General features: G+C 48.2%; 1 protein-coding gene across 1 annotated transcript in view; it reads right to left on the reverse strand.

The window, feature by feature from the left end:
• Positions 1-17,842, reverse strand: part of NFXL1 (nuclear transcription factor, X-box binding like 1) — a 187,731-nt gene that overhangs the window by 136,251 nt on the left and 33,638 nt on the right. Inside the window, exons 8-11 of the mRNA XM_075347016.1 lie at positions 17,378-17,478; positions 15,411-15,525; positions 15,184-15,308; positions 12,701-12,823 (exon numbers count right to left, since the gene is read on the reverse strand). Of these exons, the coding sequence (XP_075203131.1) occupies positions 12,701-12,823; positions 15,184-15,308; positions 15,411-15,525; positions 17,378-17,478 (464 nt within the window). The remainder of the gene's footprint in view (positions 1-12,700; positions 12,824-15,183; positions 15,309-15,410; positions 15,526-17,377; positions 17,479-17,842) is intronic.

The following is a 17,842-nucleotide window of genomic DNA, read 5'->3' on the forward strand; positions in this document are numbered from 1 at the left end:
AGCGACATGCAGTGAATGTACAAGCATGAAAATAACCACTGCAGCACATGCAATCCAAGCAGCATTGAAAGCTTGTGCCTTAGCACCCTTGCTTTTCTGCTGCTGTTGTCTGGTCATCAAGGAGCATTAGCCAAGAATAGCGACATGCAGTGAATGTACAAGCATGAAAATAAACTCTGCAGTACATGCAATCCGAGCAGCATTGAAAGCTTGTGCCTTAGCACCATTGCTGTTTGCTGCCGCTGTCTAGCCATCTAGGCGGGTAGACAGCCAAGAATAGCCCTTACAGTGCAATGTAAAGCATACAAGCATAAAGGACACATGACACTGCAGCACATGCAAGACAAGCAGCATATAGAGTCTGTGCTTTAGCACCCCTGATCTTTTGCTGCTGTTTCTAGGTCTGCATCCTGAATAGTACAACAGGACACTTCGGCATTAGTGGGTCAGCACTTTAGTTGCCGCTTACCGCCCGCACAAAAGCGGGTGTGTGGCGCCGGAATCCTGTGCTGGCAGCTCAGCGCTTGTCTCCGTTTTCCCGCTCTGCGTGCCGGAATGGCTGCCGGCGTCCAGAGGAGAGGGGCGGGCCGAGGGCGTGCCCGAGACAAGAGCGGGAACCCGGCGCCCACTGTGTCTAGTGAAGGGGGCTGGAGAATGCAAATAAGGCTCCAGCCCTCGGCGCTGCTATAGAACAGCGTCTCTCCCTTTCCCTGAGTGACAGGGTGGGGGCGGGGAACGAAGCGGCGCTAGGCCGCAAAAGCCGGGGACTAAAGTTAGAAGCGCCGCCGCCGTAAAAGCGCGGTCGGCGCGTCCCCGGCGCACTACAAGTCGCAGCTGCGCCGCCGCTCCAGGGGCGGTCGGCGCGGCGGTCCCCACACGTAAAGTCCCCCAGTAATCTGCAGGGCCTATAAGCCCAGCGCACAGCGCTACAGTCCCCGGCGCACTAGCACACCCAGCAAGCCTGGAGTGTGCGTGGCCTGCCATACGGGGACACAGAGTACCTGAAAGTTGCAGGGCCTTGTCCCTGAACGGCACTCCCGCTCCACATCCAGCAGGTTCTATGGGTCTGTGGATGGAGCCCGGCCTCAGGGCTTGGTGGCCGGAAAGATCCCACTTCCTCAGAGCCCCTCAGGGGGATGGGGAAGGAAAACAGCATGTGGGCTCCAGCCTCCGTACCAGCAATAGGTACCTCAACCTTACAAACCACAAGTGGGGTAAGAAGGGAGCATGCTGGGGGCCCTAGTATGGGCCCTCTTTTCTTCCATCCGATATAGTCAGCAGCTACTGCTGACTAAACAGTGGAGCTTATGCATGGATGTGTGCCTCCTTCGCACAAAGCAGAAAAACTGGTGAGCCAGTGATCCCACTGGGGGTGTATAGCCAGAAGGGGAGGGGCCTTACACTTTTTAGTGTAATTGCTTTGTGTGGCCTCCGGAGGGCAGTGCTATACACCCAATCGTCTGGGTCTCCCAATGGAGCGCCGAAGAAATACAAAATTTTTAAATATAGTTCATAATATTATAATTTTACTATCAATAATAATGTAGTAAAGTATTGGTAATGTGTTTTGTGAACTTTAATGTTACAGCGCCTCTAGTGGCCACAGCACATAAAGACTACAGCGCAGTTTTGTCCAAAGTATAAAGTGGTCAGAGATTTACAGAAAAAAAAAAAAAACACAACACTTGTTATATTATTTTTCTGTGTTGAACCATTTCAATTGTTCATGTTGAACTGTTTTATTGCAAATAGAAAAAGTCATACATTTGTTTTTCTTTTGACAATAGACCAGATTTGCAGAATATATAAATAAATAAATAAATAAATATATATTATATACAGTACAGACCAAAAGTTTGGACACACCTTCTCATTCAAAGAGTTTTCTTTATTTTCAGGACTCTGAAAATTGTAGATTCACATTGAAGGCATCAAAACTATGAATTAAAAGATGTGGAATGAAATACTTAAAGTGTGAAACAACTGAAAATATGTCTTATATTCTAGGTTCTTCAAAGTAGCCACCTTTTGCTTTGATTACTGCTTTGCACACTCTTGGCATTCTCTTGATGAGCTTCAAGAGGTGGTCACCGGAAATGGTTTTCCAACAGTCGTGAAGGAGTTCCCAGAGATGCTTAGCACTTGTTGGCCCTTTTGCCGTCACTCTGCGGTCCAGCTCACCCCAAACCATCTCGATTGGGTTCAGGTCTGGTGACTGTGGAGACCAGGTCATCTGGCGTAGCATCCCATCACTCTCCTTCTTAGTCAAATATCCCTTACACAGCCTGGAGGTGTGTTTGGGGTCATTGTCCTGTTGAAAAATAAATGATGGTCCAACTAAACGCAAACCGGATGGAATAGCATGCCACTGCAAGATGCTGTGGTAGGCATGAGGGTTCAGTATGACTTCAATTTTGAATAAATCCCCAACAGTGTCAGCAGCAAAGCAGCCCCACACCATCACACCTCCTCCTCCATGCTTCACGGTGGGAACCAGGCATGTAGAGTCCATCCGTTCACCTTTTCTACAAAGACACAGTGGTTGGATCCAAAGATCTCAAATTTGGACTCATCAGACCAAAGCACAGATTTTCACTGGACTAATATCCATTCCTTGTGTTCTTTAGCCCAAACAAGTCTCTTCTGCTTGTTGCCTGTCCTTAGCAGTGGTTTCCTAGCAGCTATTTTACCATGAAGGCTTGCTGCACAAAGTCTCCTCTCAACAGTTGTTCTAGAGATGAGAAGGTGTGTCCAAACTTTTGGTCTGTACTGTATATATGCACATATACACACTGTGTGCAGAATTATTAAGCAAATGAGTATTTTGATCACATGATACTTTCTATACATGTTGTCCTACTCCAAGCTGTATAGGCTTGAGAGCCAACTACCAATTAAGTAAATCAGGTGATGTGCATCTCTGTAATGAGGAGGGGTGCGGTGTAATGACATCAACACCCCATATAAGGTGTGCTTAATTATTAGGCAACTTCCTTTCCTTTGGCAAAATGGGTCAGAAAAGAGATTTGACGGGCTCTGAAAAGTCCAAAATTGTGAGATGTCTTGCAGAGGGATGCAGCAGTCGTGAAATTACCAAACTTTTGAAGCGTGATCACCGAACAATCAAGCTTTTCATGGCAAATGGCCAACAGGGTCGCAGAAGCGTGTTGGGAAAAAATGGCGCAAAATAACTGCTTATGAATTGAGGAAAATCAAGCGTGAAGCTGCCAAGATGCCATTTGCCACCAGTTTGGCCATATTTCAGAGCTGCAACATTACTGGAGTATCAAAAAGCACAAGGTGTGCCATACTCAGGGACATGGCCAAGGTAAGGAAGGCTGAAAAACGACCACCTTTGAACAAGAAACATAAGATAAAACGTCAAGACTGGGCCAAGAAATATCTTAAGACTGATTTTACAAAGGTTTTATGGACTGATGAAATGAGTTACTATTGATGGGTCAGAGGCTGGATCAGTAAAGGGCAGAGAGCTCCACTATGACTCAGACGCCAGCAAGGTGGAGGTGGGGTACTGGTATGGGCTGGTATCATCAAAGATGAACTTGTGGGACCTTTTCGAGTTGCAGATGCAGTAAATCTCAACTCCCAGACCTACTGCCAGTTTCTGGAAGACAACTTCTTCAAGCAGTGGTACAGGAAGAACATGATTTTCATGCAGGACAATGCTCCATTACATGCATCCAACTACTCCACAGCGTGGCTGGCCAGTAAAGGTCTAAAAGATGGAAAAATAATGACATGGCCCCCTTGTTCACCTGATCTGAACCCCATAGAGAACCCGTGGTCCCTCATTAACTGTGATCTCTACAGGGAGGGAAAACAGTACACCTCTCGGAATAGTGTCTGGGAGGCTGTGGTGGCTGCTGCATGCAATGTTGACAGATCAAACAACTGCCAGTATCTATGGATGGTCGGCTGTTAAGTGTCATCAAAAGAAAGGTGGCTATATTGGTCACTAATTTTTTTTTGGGGGGGGGGGGGGGGGTTTGCATGTCAGAAATGTTTATTTCTAAATTTTGTGCAGTTATATTGGTTTACCTGGTGAAAATAAACAAGTGAGATGGGAATATATTTGTTTTTTATTAAGTTGCCTAATAATTCTGCCCAGTAATAGTTACCTGCACAAACAGATATCCTCCTGAGATAGCCAAATCTAAAAAAAAACACTCCAACTTCCAAAAATATTAAGCTTTGATATTTGAGTCTTTTTGGGTTGATTGAGAACATAGTTGTTGATCAATAATAAAAAAAATCCTCTAAAATACAACTTGCATAATAATTCTGCACACAGTGTACATAGGGGGTTATGTGAGGGTTCATCCTATATAAAGAAAGGTTATGTGGGGCTCATACTGCATATAGTGGGGACTGTGTGGGGCTCATTTTGTATATAAGAAGGCTATGTGGGAGCTCATACTGCATATAGGAAGGCTATGCGAGGGCTTATACTTTATATAGCAGGCTGTGTGAGGCCTGTATAGAGGGCTATGTGAAGGTTCATCCTGTACATAGGAAGGCTATATGTGGTCACATAATGTATAGAGGGTGATATATGAAGGTTCATTCTGTACATAGGGCGGCTATGAGTGGGCTCATAATGTACAGACGGTGCTATGTGAAGGTTCATACTGTGTATAAGAAGGCAATGTGTGGGCTCATCGTGTATATAGGGAGGCTATGTCCGAGCTCCTCCTGTATATTGGGACTATACATATTGGGGGTGTAGTGTTTAAACCATATGGCATTATTGACACGTCTCACACCGTGTGCAAAACTCAAAGTGTTGATAATGTGCACCACATACAAACTTTAACTTAGTACGAGCAGTTCTGGAAAAAAATCTGCTTTTCCATGTTTACATTTCATAGTATGAAGCCATATTTTGTAAGATTATGGAGGCAGAAAAACAGAAATACCGCTCTGTATATAGCGCAGATCGTCAGTAAAACGCAGGCAGAGTGGATTTCCGCAGATTTATTTTTTGCAATCTCTTTCTTCCATTAGATATATGTATAGGGTACAAATAAGTTCAATTATAAAAAAAATTCTTAGGTCATTCTGTGACAAAAAAGAAGGGAATTTTGTTTACTTACCGTAAATTCCTTTTCTTCTAGCTCCAATTGGGAGACCCAGACAATTGGGTGTATAGCTACTGCCTCCGGAGGCCACACAAAGTATTACACTAAAAGTGTAAAGCCCCTCCCCTTCTGCCTATACACCCCCCGTGCTCCCACGGGCTCCTCAGTTTTGGTGCAAAAGCAAGAAGGAGGAAAAAGAATTATAAACTGGTTTAAAGTAACTTCAATCCGAAGGAATATCGGAGAACTGAAACCATTCAACATGAGCAACATGTGTACACAAAAAAACAGGGGCGGGTGCTGGGTCTCCCAATTGGAGCTAGAAGAAAAGGAATTTACGGTAAGTAAACAAAATTCCCTTCTTTGTCGCTCCATTGGGAGACCCAGACAATTGGGACGTCCAAAAGCAGTCCCTGGGTGGGTAAATAATACCTCATAATAGAGCCGTAACGGCTCCGTCCTACAGGTGGGCAACTGCCGCCTGAAGGACTCGCCTACCTAGGCTGGCATCTGCCGAAGCATAGGTATGCACCTGATAGTGTTTCGTGAAAGTGTGCAGGCTCGACCAGGTAGCTGCCTGACACACCTGCTGAGCCGTAGCCTGGTGCCGCAAGGCCCAGGACGCTCCCACGGCCCTGGTAGAATGGGCCTTCAGCCCTGATGGAACCGGAAGCCCCGAGGAACGATAAGCTTCGAGAATTGGTTCCTTGATCCACCGAGCCAGGGTTGATTTGGAAGCTTGTGTCCCTTTACGCTGGCCAGCGACAAGGACAAAGAGTGCATCCGAGCGGCGCAGGGGCGCCGTACGAGAAATGTAGAATCTGAGTGCTCTCACCAGATCTAACAAGTGCAAATCCTTTTCACATTGGTGAACTGGATGAGGGCAAAAAGAAGGTAAGGAGATATCCTGATTGAGATGAAAGGGGGATACCACCTTAGGGAGAAATTCCGGAACCGGACGTAGAACCACCTTGTCCTGGTGAAACACCAGGAAAGGGGCTTTGCATGACAGTGCTGCTAGCTCAGACACTCTCCGAAGTGAAGTGACTGCTACTAGGAAAACCACTTTCTGCGAAAGGCGTGCGAGAGAAATATCCCTCATTGGCTCGAACGGTGGTTTCTGAAGAACCATCAGCACCCTGTACAGATCCCAGGGTTCCAACGGACGTTTGTAAGGAGGGACGATGTGACAAACCCCCTGCAGGAACGTGCGTACCTGTGGAAGTCTGGCCAGGCGCTTCTGAAAAAACACAGAGAGCGCAGAGACTTGTCCCTTAAGGGAGCCGAGTGACAAACCCTTTTCCAATGCGGACTGAAGAAAGGACAGAAAAGTGGGCAAGGCAAATGGCCAGGGAGAAAAACCCTGAGCAGAGCACCAAGAAAGGAATATTTTCCACGTCCTGTGGTAGATCTTGGCGGACGTTGGTTTCCTAGCCTGTCTCATAGTGGCAATGACCTCTTGAGATAATCCTGAAGACGCTAAGATCCAGGACTCAATGGCCACACAGTCAGGTTGAGGGCCGCAGAATTCAGATGGAAAAATGGCCCTTGAGACAGCAAGTATGGTCGGTCTGGTAGTGCCCACGGTTGGCCGACCGTGAGATGCCACAGATCCGGGTACCACGACCTCCTCGGCCAGTCTGGAGCGACGAGGATGGCGCGGCGGCAGTCTGCCCTGATCTTGCGTAACACTCTGGGCAACAGTGCCAGCGGAGGAAACACATAAGGGAGTTGAAACTGCGACCCATCCTGAACTAAGGCGTCTGCCGCCAGAGCTCTGTGATCGTGAGAACGTGCCATGAATGCCGTGACCTTGTTGTTGTGCCGGGACGCCATTAGGTCGACGTCCGGCATCCCCCAGCGGCAACAGATCTCCTGAAACACGTCCGGGTGAAGGGACCATTCCCCTGCGTCCATGCCCTGGCGACTGAGAAAATCTGCTTCCCAGTTTTCCACGCCCGGGATGTGAACTGCGGATATGGTGGAGGCCGTGGCTTCCACCCACATCAAAATCCGCCGGACTTCCTGGAAGGCTTGCCGACTGCGTGTTCCTCCTTGGTGGTTGATGTAAGCCACCGCTGTGGAGTTGTCCGACTGAATTCGGATCTGCTTGCCTTCCAGCCACTGCTGGAACGCTTTTAGGGCCAGATACACTGCCCTGATCTCCAGAACATTGATCTGAAGTGAGGACTCTTGCCGAGTCCACGTACCCTGAGCCCTGTGGTGGAGAAAAACTGCTCCCCACCCTGACAGACTCGCGTCCGTCGTGACCACCGCCCAGGATGGGGGTAGGAAGGATTTCCCCTTCGATAACGAAGTGGGAAGAAGCCACCACCGAAGGGAAGCTTTGGTTGCCTGAGAGAGGGAGACGTTCCTGTCGAGGGACGTCGGCTTCCTGTCCCATTTGCGTAGGATGTCCCATTGAAGAGGACGCAGGTGAAACTGCGCGAAAGGGACTGCCTCCATTGCTGCCACCATCTTCCCCAGGAAGTGCATGAGGCGCCTCAAGGGGTGTGACTGACCTTGAAGGAGGGATTGCACCCCCATCTGTAGTGAACGCTGCTTGTTCAGCGGAAGCTTCACTATCGCTGAGAGGGTATGAAACTCCATGCCAAGGTATGTCAGCGATTGGGCCGGTGTCAGATTTGACTTTGGAAAATTGATGATCCACCCGAAACTCTGGAGAGTCTCCAGAGTAGCGTTGAGGCTGTGCTGGCATGCCTCTTGAGAGGGTGCCTTGACCAGCAGATCGTCTAAGTAAGGGATCACCGAGTGACCCTGAGAGTGGAGGACCGCTACTACTGTAGCCATGACCTTGTTGAAAACCCGTGGGCTGTCGCCAGGCCGAACGGCAGTGCCACGAACTGAAGGTGTTCGTCTCCTATGGCGAAGCGCAGGAAGCGCTGATGCTCTGGAGCAATCGGTACGTGGAGATAAGCATCTTTGATATCGATCGATGCAAGGAAATCTCCTTGGGACATTGAGGCGATGACGGAGCGGAGGGATTCCACCCGGAACCGCCTGGTCTTTACGTGTTTGTTGAGCAGTTTTAGGTCCAGGACCGGACGGAAAGACCCGTCCTTCTTTGGAACCACAAACAGGTTGGAGTAAAAACCGTGACCCTGTTGCTGAAGAGGAACAGGGACCACCACTCCTTCTGCCTTCAGAGTGCCCAGCGCCTGCAGAAGAGCATCGGCTCGCTCGGGAGGCGGAGATGTTCTGAAGAATCGAGTCGGAGGACGAGAGCTGAACTCTATCCTGTAACCGTGAGACAGAATGTCTCTCACCCAACGGTCTTTTACCTGTGGCAGCCAGGTGTCGCAAAAGCGGGAGAGCCTGCCACCGACCGAGGATGCGGTGTGAGCAGGCCGTAAGTCATGAGGAAGCCGCCTTGGTAGCGGCACCTCCGGCGGTCTTTTTAGGGCGTGACTTAGACCGCCATGAATCGGAGTTCCTCTGATCCTTCTGAGGCCTTTTGGACGAGGAGAATCGGGACTTGCCCGCACCCCGAAAGGACCGAAACCTCGACTGTACCCTCCTCTGTTGGGGTATGTTTGGTTTGGCCTGGGGTAAGGATGTTTCCTTTCCCTTGGATTGTTTGATGATTTCATCCAATCTCTCACCAAACAAACGGTCGCCAGAAAATGGCAAACCGGTTAAGCACTTTTTGGAAGCCGAATCTGCCTTCCATTCCCGCAGCCACAAGGCCCTGCGTATTGCCACCGAATTGTCGGCTGCAACCGCCGTACGGCTCGCAGAGTCCAGGACAGCATTAATAGCGTAGGACGCAAATGCCGACGTTTGAGAGGTTATGGACGCCACTTGCGGCGCAGACGTACGTGTGAGTGCGTCAATTTGCGCTTGACCCGCTGAGATAGCTTGGAGTGCCCATACGGCTGCGAATGCTGGAGCAAAAGACGCGCCGATAGCTTCATAGATGGATTTCAACCAGAGCTCCATCTGTCTGTCAGTGGCATCCTTGAGAGAAGCCCCATCTTCAACTGCAACTATGGATCTAGCCGCCAGTCTGGAGATTGGAGGATCCACCTTGGGACACTGAGTCCAGCCCTTGACCACGTCAGTGGGGAAGGGATAACGTGTATCCTTAAGGCGCTTGGAAAAACGCTTATCTGGACAAACTCGGTGTTTCTGGACTGCCTCTCTGAAGTCAGAGTGGTCCAGAAACATACTCGTTGTACGCTTGGGAAACCTGAAACGGAATTTCTCCTGCTGAGAAGCTGACTCCTCTACTGGAGGAGCTGAGGGAGAAATATCCAACATTTGATTTATGGACGCGATAAGATCATTCACTATGGCGTCCCCATCAGGAGTATCAAGGTTGAGAGCGGCCTCAGGATCAGAATCCTGATCAGCTACCTCCGCTTCATCATACAGAGAGTCCTCCAGCTGAGACCCTGAACAATGTGATGATGTCGAAGGGATTTCCCAGCGAGCTCGCTTAGGCGGTCTGGGGCTGCGGTCCGTGTCAGAGACCTCACCCTGGGATCTATGAGACACCCCGGGAGGACATTGTTGTTCCAACAGAGGGGAACCAGGGGGCAATGATTCCACAGTGCCCCTGGTCTGAGATACCGGTCTGGACTGCAAAGCTTCTAGTATCTTAGCCATAGTCTCAGAAAGTCTTTCAGTAAAAACTGCAAACTCCGTCCCTGTCACCTGGACAGTGTTAGCAGGTGGCTCCCCCTGGGCCACCCTTAGCAGAGGCTCCGGCTGAGCAAGTGCCACAGGGGCCGAGCACTGTACACAATGAGGGTCAGTGGAACCTGCCGGTAGTGAAGCCTTACATGCGGCGCAGGCAGCATAGTAAGCCTGAGTTTTGGCACCCTTGCTTCTTGTGGGCGCCATGCTGTTGTCTCCCCTGAGCAACCCAGGACGGTATATAGCCAAAAATCAACCGTGCACCATACAGTGTAAAGTATAGCCTATAATCATATAATCTATAAGTACACTTCTGCACAAGTGGGGCCAGCACCACACGTGCTGCTTACCGCCCGCTCAAAGCGGTTGTGTGGTCACCAGAATCCCTGCCTGGGTCTCCCAGAGCTTGTCTCCCCTCTCCAGCGTCAGAAGAGCTGACAGGAATGGCTGCCGGCGTCCTGAGGAGAGGAGGGGGCCGTGGGCGTGCCCTAGAAAGTGCGGGAATCTGGTGCCCCACTGTGCACAGTGAGGGGGGTGGAGTATGCAGAGCATGTTCCAGCCCTCAGTGCTGATGTCCTGTACAGCGTCCCGCCCTTCCCCTGACTGGCAGGCCTGGGGGCGGGAAAAGAATGAGACTAGGCCGCAAAAGCCGGGGACTAAAGTTATAAGCGCGGCCGCCGTATAAGCGCGGTCGGCGCGGAAGTCCCCGGCGTACTAACAGTCCCAGCCGCGCCGCAGAGTAAACATGGCAGCGGCGGTCAGCGCGGTAGTCCCCAGTAAACTAACACACCCAGCCACGCTGCAGTGTGTGATGGCACAAGCGCGGTCAGCGCTGCGGTCCCCGGCGCACTAACACACCCAGCAATGCTGGAGTGTTTCTGTGCGCGGTCCCCACGGGGACACAGAGTACCTGAAAGTAGCAGGGCCATGTCCCTGACGATACTCGGCTCCTTATCCAGCAGAGTCCCAAGGAGCTGTGGATGGAGCACGGTCTCAGTGCCTGGAGACCGATTAGGATCCCACTTCACCCAGAGCCCTAAAGGGGATGGGGAAGGAAAACAGCATGTGGGCTCCAGCCTCCGTACCCGCAATGGATACCTCAACCTTAACAACACCGCCGACAAGAGTGGGGTGAGAAGGGAGCATGCTGGGAGCCCTGTTAAGGGCCCTCTTTTCTTCCATCCGACATAGTCAGCAGCTGCTGCTGACTAAGCTGTGGAGCTATGCGTGCATGTCTGCCTCCATCGCACAAAGCATAAAAACTGAGGAGCCCGTGGGAGCACGGGGGGTGTATAGGCAGAAGGGGAGGGGCTTTACACTTTTAGTGTAATACTTTGTGTGGCCTCCGGAGGCATAGCTATACACCCAATTGTCTGGGTCTCCCAATGGAGCGACAAAGAAAATAATGAAAATGGATTTCCGGTAAACATCTGTGTCGTGTAATGTCCCCTACCTGTTTATTACTGTCCTGTTCTATGTCCTATACTTTAAAGGGCTTTGTCTACTCACAAGATATTTATAGGTGACCAATCTCCGATTGTGGGGTCTGACGCCGGGCAGTGATATCAGCTCTGGCGATGGCTGGATGCAAACATTGGAAAGAGCTGAATTGAAGGTGTAGCAGGTGCTGCCGGACACTGCAGATCAGCTCCTATTCTTCTAAGGCCTCCTTTACATGTCAGGGATTCCGATACGTATGACGTCCGTTTTCATATGTATGGGAGACATGGACATATGCAGACTCATTAAAATCAATGGATCTGCGCACACATCCCTGTGTTCACAAGGACTGTGTGTCCATGTGGCGCAAGCGTGTCCGTGTACTCCGCACGGAGACAACTCCGTTTTTCTCTGGTATCACTGATGTCACACGGACCCACACTGATGTGATCCATACCGGAGAAAAGACATGTCTTTGAAATAAATTGATTTTCTATGCTGACCTGTCTCCTGCCCTGCTGTCTTTGGCATTGCTGTCACTTGCTTCTGGGCCCGCTCATTATGCTCATGAATATTCACTGCACAGTGGACTCGAAAACCGCAGAGCCGCGGACAGGGGAGTAAAAAGTTCCTGCTCTCCGTGTGCCATCACGGACAGCATACTGTGGACACTAGTGTGCCAAAATCACCGCACACGGATGGGTCATACACACCTTCAACACGGCCGTGCAAAGCACAAACGTTTTTCACGGATGTGTGAAGGGCGCATGATGATGATCGCATCCACACTCCTACTCCAAACCACATATATGGGTCTGCAAGTTTTTGAAATGTAACATTGAAACTTTTATATCTTCTAACTGTTGCTGCAGTCCATCCAGGGAAATTAGTGTTTTAATTTGCATGGAAATTAGGTGTTACATGCTCTAGGAGTGACAGCACTCCTGTAGCCTCTGCCTTCCTAGGTTACTTCTCCGCCCAGCCTTTTCACTTGATTGATCGCTCACTGTCATTTCCTTGCCTTGTGGCTGAAGTCACACAGTGAGCTATATGGAGCTAAAAGAGGCCATTGCTGGGCAGGAAAACAACCTTGAGAGGCAGAGGCTCTTTAAGTGCTCTCATCACACCCAGAGCACGTACGAATAAAAACGGCAAATACATGGAAACACATCAACAGATCGAAGATATAAAAGTGTTGTTGGGATTTATATTTCAAAGACCAGCACACTCGTATGTAGCAGTGCATCTCATATGGCAAAAGATAGAACTGGACTCTCCAAGCTCTCTGCCTGGACCAATATCATCTCCTAGGCTGAGAAGCGGTGCACCAGTACATGTGCTGTCCAGGCTCATAGTGGAAAAGTCCGCATTATGTCTTTAGTTTCTTACCATTCAATATGTCTGCTTGCTGTCAGTGAGTGGAACCTAAAGAACCAAGTCTAGTCCACAGCAAGCTTTTATTTTGCAGCAGATCACATAGTACCGTCTTTCATCAGTCTTACCTTTCTCTTGCACTGGTGCCTCTGGCAATCCCGGGTTTTGGGGCATTTGGTTTCACATAAATAAGGCTTATGACAAGGCATTCGTTTGGTGTGCTTGCCACAACGACACTGCTTCTCCACCTCCTACAATAGAGAAATGTTGGAGCGTCAGCCCAGCACTCGAAATGGGTTTTATACTTAACGAACGCGCCTTGCAGTCAATTACTGATGTTCTGCGCAAACGGAATTGTACATGGCCGTGCGACTCCAGGAAGGGAAAGCAAAAGAACTTTGTGTATATTGCATCAATTTAGTAAGTACTAAAGAAGCCGTCACCTTGGAAATCAATAATCGCTTCTACCTAAAAGGGAAACCACTCTGCTAAATGAGCTTTAAGTAAACATTTTCTGTGACCTTCCTGCGTTATCCATGGAGCAAAATCCAAGAGGCTATTCTGTAACCAATCTGTATTAGCCTGATACTGCTAAATAAACGAGAAGGATTGATGTAGTCATGTGCCCCCTACCTATAGATAACAGAAAAACGGGCAAAGGGACATCAAAGTTTTTGTCATCTAGAACTCTATACACACATGGGTCTGCAATGAAGCTGCAGATGCAAAACTATGGGAATTCATTATTTAACCGAAATAATTTGCAAAATTAATATTTCATTTCAGCGTCACGTCCAGCAGCCACTAAGCCATATCCTTCTTTCTACAAAGGGAGTGAGTCAGTGGTGGATGGGTATTACATGGTATTGGATTAGGATGCTTTAGACTGTGTGCACACAGTGCGTTTTTGGTTGCAGTTTTCTCATAAAACTGTATGCCTATCCTTACGCTAGCAATGTCAATTAGAATTCTGACATTTAGTGCACATGTTGCAGATTTGGTGCAGAAAATAATCTGCAGCGTGTCAATTCCTTCAGCTTTTTTTGGCCAGCGGTTTTTGCACCCCAAATGCATGAAAAACATGAAAAATGCATCAAAAACGCAAAAAAAAGTGTTTTTTTTCTGCCAGGAGAAACAGATTTGCTGCAGAAGTTTCTGCACCCAAATACTCAGGGTGCGCACATGGCCTAAATCAGCTCTGGACAACTGCTAAATTATATTTTTCCAATAAGGCCGTCCTGACATACCCCAAAAATCAGCCTTTGGGCCTTACATATTAATGAAGTATTAGTAGACTTAAAATCCCAGGGTCTGGACTGTGCTATAAAGCAGAAAATGACTAAAGAAACCGGTAACTGATCCATCAGATGTAATCCCCCGCGTACACCCATGTTTTCAAGGAAATGTTGTATTGTGCTTATTCCCTTTGTCTACGGCAGCATATTGCACACATACATATAGCCATACACTATATATTCAGCCATATATATGGCGGCATCAGTGCTGCTGTCTGGAGTATACTGTCAGGAAAATCATGGTTCTACTTTCTAGAACAAACTGCTCCATTATATGCAAAAACTGACATTAATGAAAAATGCTACAAATATCACTGTAAAGATCCATTTACACACAACGATATCGCTAACGAGATATCGTCAGGGTCACGGTGTTGGTGACGCACATCCAGCCTCGTTAGCGATGTCGTTCTGTGTGACACCTTTTTGTTATCAGTAACGATCGCAAAAAGGTGTCAAATCGTTCGTCGTGTACACATCGTTCATTTTTAAAAAATCGTTCCTCGTTTGGAACGCAGGTTGTTTGTCGTTCCTGCGGCAGCACACATCGCTAGGTGTGACACCGCAGGAACGAGGAACAACCTCGTACCTGCGGCCGCCGGCAATGAGGAATGAAGGAGGTGGGCGGGATGTTCCGGCCGCTCATCTCCGCCCCTCCGCTTCTATTGGGCGGCTGCTTAGTGACGCCGCACGAACCGCCCACTTAAAGGAGAGATTGTTCGGCGGCCACAGCGGCGTCGGTGAAAAGGTAATTGCATGTGATCGCTGCCGTAGCGATATTGTTCGCTACGGCAGCGATCACCCCGTGACGTGCCACCGACGTGGGCGGGTGCTATCGCTCGCGACATCGCTAGAGATGTCGCAGCGTGTAAAGCCCGCTTAAGGGTATGTACCCGCGATCAGGGTTCACAGCGTTTTGAACGCAGCATATTTCAGTTGCATCCATAATGCTGTGATGTACAAGCACAATGGATTTGATTTATAGAAATCCCATGCCCACTGTGTGTGTATAGCCCGCAGCGTAAACTGACCTGCGGTGCGGCTTCCCGAGCCACAGCATGTCAATTCTTTCCTGCGGAGTCACAAGTGTTCTCCACAAGGAGAACACAGAGAGAGACCACAGCACCCCAAACCCTGATCGTGGGTATGAGCAGCTGCGGCCCCTGAGAAGGAGACTTGCGGCTCCGCATGTCAGATCCCTCCTCGTCCAGGATACAGCAGAATCTGATCGTTGGCACATACCCTAAAAAAAACAATCAGATGAACGTTGGTTGTTTACATCATATAAAAGTGCCAAAGTGTAAATGCCAACCAACCTGCCTGCAAGTCTCACAGGGGCCTCTATGGCAGCGCTGAGAACAATTGTGCATCCCGCACTCCATCACCTTATCACAGCTGTCCCCACAGGTGGACACGTCTTCTGTACAGGGCAAGGTGTACTCTGACAAAGAGAAATAAGCCTGTAACTATACGAGTACACATCACAAACATATTCCAATACATAAAGACAATCAAAGAATTCTGCTTATTCACAGAACCGTACTTGTCTTTCCACATGGACACAATCGATTTCCTGATCGAGGACACTGTCCGCACGCTCCAGCGTGACAAACCTGCTCACACGTGTGGTTCCCACAAGGTAAAGTTTTTGCACAGACCTGAAATAATAATTAAAATGTATTGGTGCCTCTGTACGAGTGGTTAACATTACTATATGTAAGTCTTCTAGATCCCGTAACATAATGGATGTGCTACTTGTGAGGAATCATAAGTGAAGAGGCGCTTCTGCAAGGCAAGGAAAACGTCTTACAAGTCGTTATCAGCTTTGAAAAACCCCATGAAAGGAAACCGACCCCAAGAGCTGATTGCAGGGGTCCTCAATGCAGAGTCCTTCTGTGATCAACTTATTACCTAGAAAAGCCCAAAATCTTGGAAGTCTTCAGGTTTATCACATATACAGTGTGTCCACCCATATCCTGTCCACCGCCATTAACCTGAGAACGGCGGCAGCTATAGGCATAGAAGTGGTGTCTAGGTATAGTAAAGTAGCCATGTGCTACGTAATGAAACCACCTATAGCGCCACCTGATGGAAAACAACGGAGTTAGCATTTTTATCTCGAAAACGGAACGAGATAGAGAAAAAAAAGTGAATTACAAAGTTGTAGGGAATCATCAATTCAGTACAAATCGACACCTTGCATACAGAAATGCTATGATTAGAACGTGTAAAACTCACAAGGCTGCGGACGTCAGAAAGAACTGTGGAAAAAAGCGCACATAGGGTCTTATCCGATGATAAATGGAGATATAACAACAGGACAGGTACTCACCTGCTATGGTTGTGACAGGCACAACTCCTGGGAAAGCCGAAACAATTGAATGTAAAGAAAGCGGTAAGCTGCAGCCCCGATATAGCCGTGGAGAAAAAACAATTGAGATAAAAGAATCGGGTTTGATGCTGCGCTAAAAACCACAATATCACAAAGTTGCAAAAAATTCCTTTTCTTTATTTCCAAAGGTCTACGCGTTTCAAAGGCATGTCCGCCTTCTTCATCAGGACAAGGAAAAAATAAAAGAACAGGCTGTTCTTTTATTTTTTCCTTGTCCTGATGAAGAAGGCGGACATGCCTTTGAAACGCATAGACCTTTGGAAAAAAAGAAAAGGAATTTTTTACAAGTTTGTGATATTGTGGTTTTTAGCGCAGCATCAAACCCGATTCTTTTATCTCAATTGTTTTTTCTCCAAGGCTGCGGACGTGAAGCGATACCTCATGGAGACCTTCCTACAAGTCATTTACAAGTCATTGGGTATGGTGGCTGTGTGGCGTGGCCTCCACACTCACCTGACCTGACCCCATTGGACTTCTTTCTGTGAGGTCACATCAAACAGCAGGTGTATGCGACCCCAACACCAACATTGCAGGACCTATGACAACGTATCACTGATGCTTGTGCAAACGTGTCACCTGCCATATTGCACAACGTGCAGCAAGATACGGTATGCTGTCCAGACTCCAGATGTGCATTGCAGCTGACGGTGGCCACTTTGAGCATCAAAGTTAAATGAGCGCCATATGCGTGACCAGCATTCAATGTTTTGGGGGGGTCATGGGTTTCCGATCATAGCATTTCTGTATGCAAGGTGTTGATTTGTATTGAATTGATGATGCCCTACAACTTTGTAATTCACTTTTTTCCTCTATCTCGTTCCGTTTTCGAGAGAAAAATGCTAACTTCGTTTTTTCCCACCAGGTGGTGCTATAGGTGGTATCATTGCGTAGCGCATGGCTACTTTACTATACCTAGACACCACTTCTATGCCTATAGCTGCCGCCGTTATCAAGTTAATGGCGGTGGACACGATATGGGTGGACACACTGTATACACAAAAGTTTTTTAAATGTGGCTCAAAACCAAAAGAACAAGTAAAAATATAAAGTAGCAAAATCCTGCACCTAACTATAACTCAGTAATGTGCATGGGATGTGGCGGAGGTTTTGCGACTCACATTATCACACTGCCATATCGGACTGGCACACAACCGCTCGGCAACCTTTCTCCCACAAAGGCATTTCTGTTTGCTGACTCTTGGGCATGGCAGACAATCCCCTGAAAATAGAGTTACACATACCAAATTAGAGGACATCAGGCAGGTTTTTGCTTTATTATCCAAAAGGTTCCCTAAGTACAAGAGTAATAATAATCTTCATTTCTACAGCGCCAACATATTCCGCAGCGCTTTAAAATTTCAGAGGTTCATATACAAGCAGTCATAAGTAACAATTATAGAATATATGATAACCCTGCTCGTAAGAGCTTACAATCTACAATGGGGTGCGGTGGGGGTGACACAAGTACAAATACTTATTTACAATGACTGTCCAGCATCTCGAAGAAATGGGGGATAGATAAATGCAGCATGAGCCGGTCACCAGACAAGCTTTGTGATGCTTTTGGGTTCGGTGGAGTGTGA

Source organism: Anomaloglossus baeobatrachus, chromosome 1, assembly GCF_048569485.1.
Source record: "Anomaloglossus baeobatrachus isolate aAnoBae1 chromosome 1, aAnoBae1.hap1, whole genome shotgun sequence".
NCBI classification, from domain to species: domain Eukaryota; kingdom Metazoa; phylum Chordata; class Amphibia; order Anura; family Aromobatidae; genus Anomaloglossus; species Anomaloglossus baeobatrachus.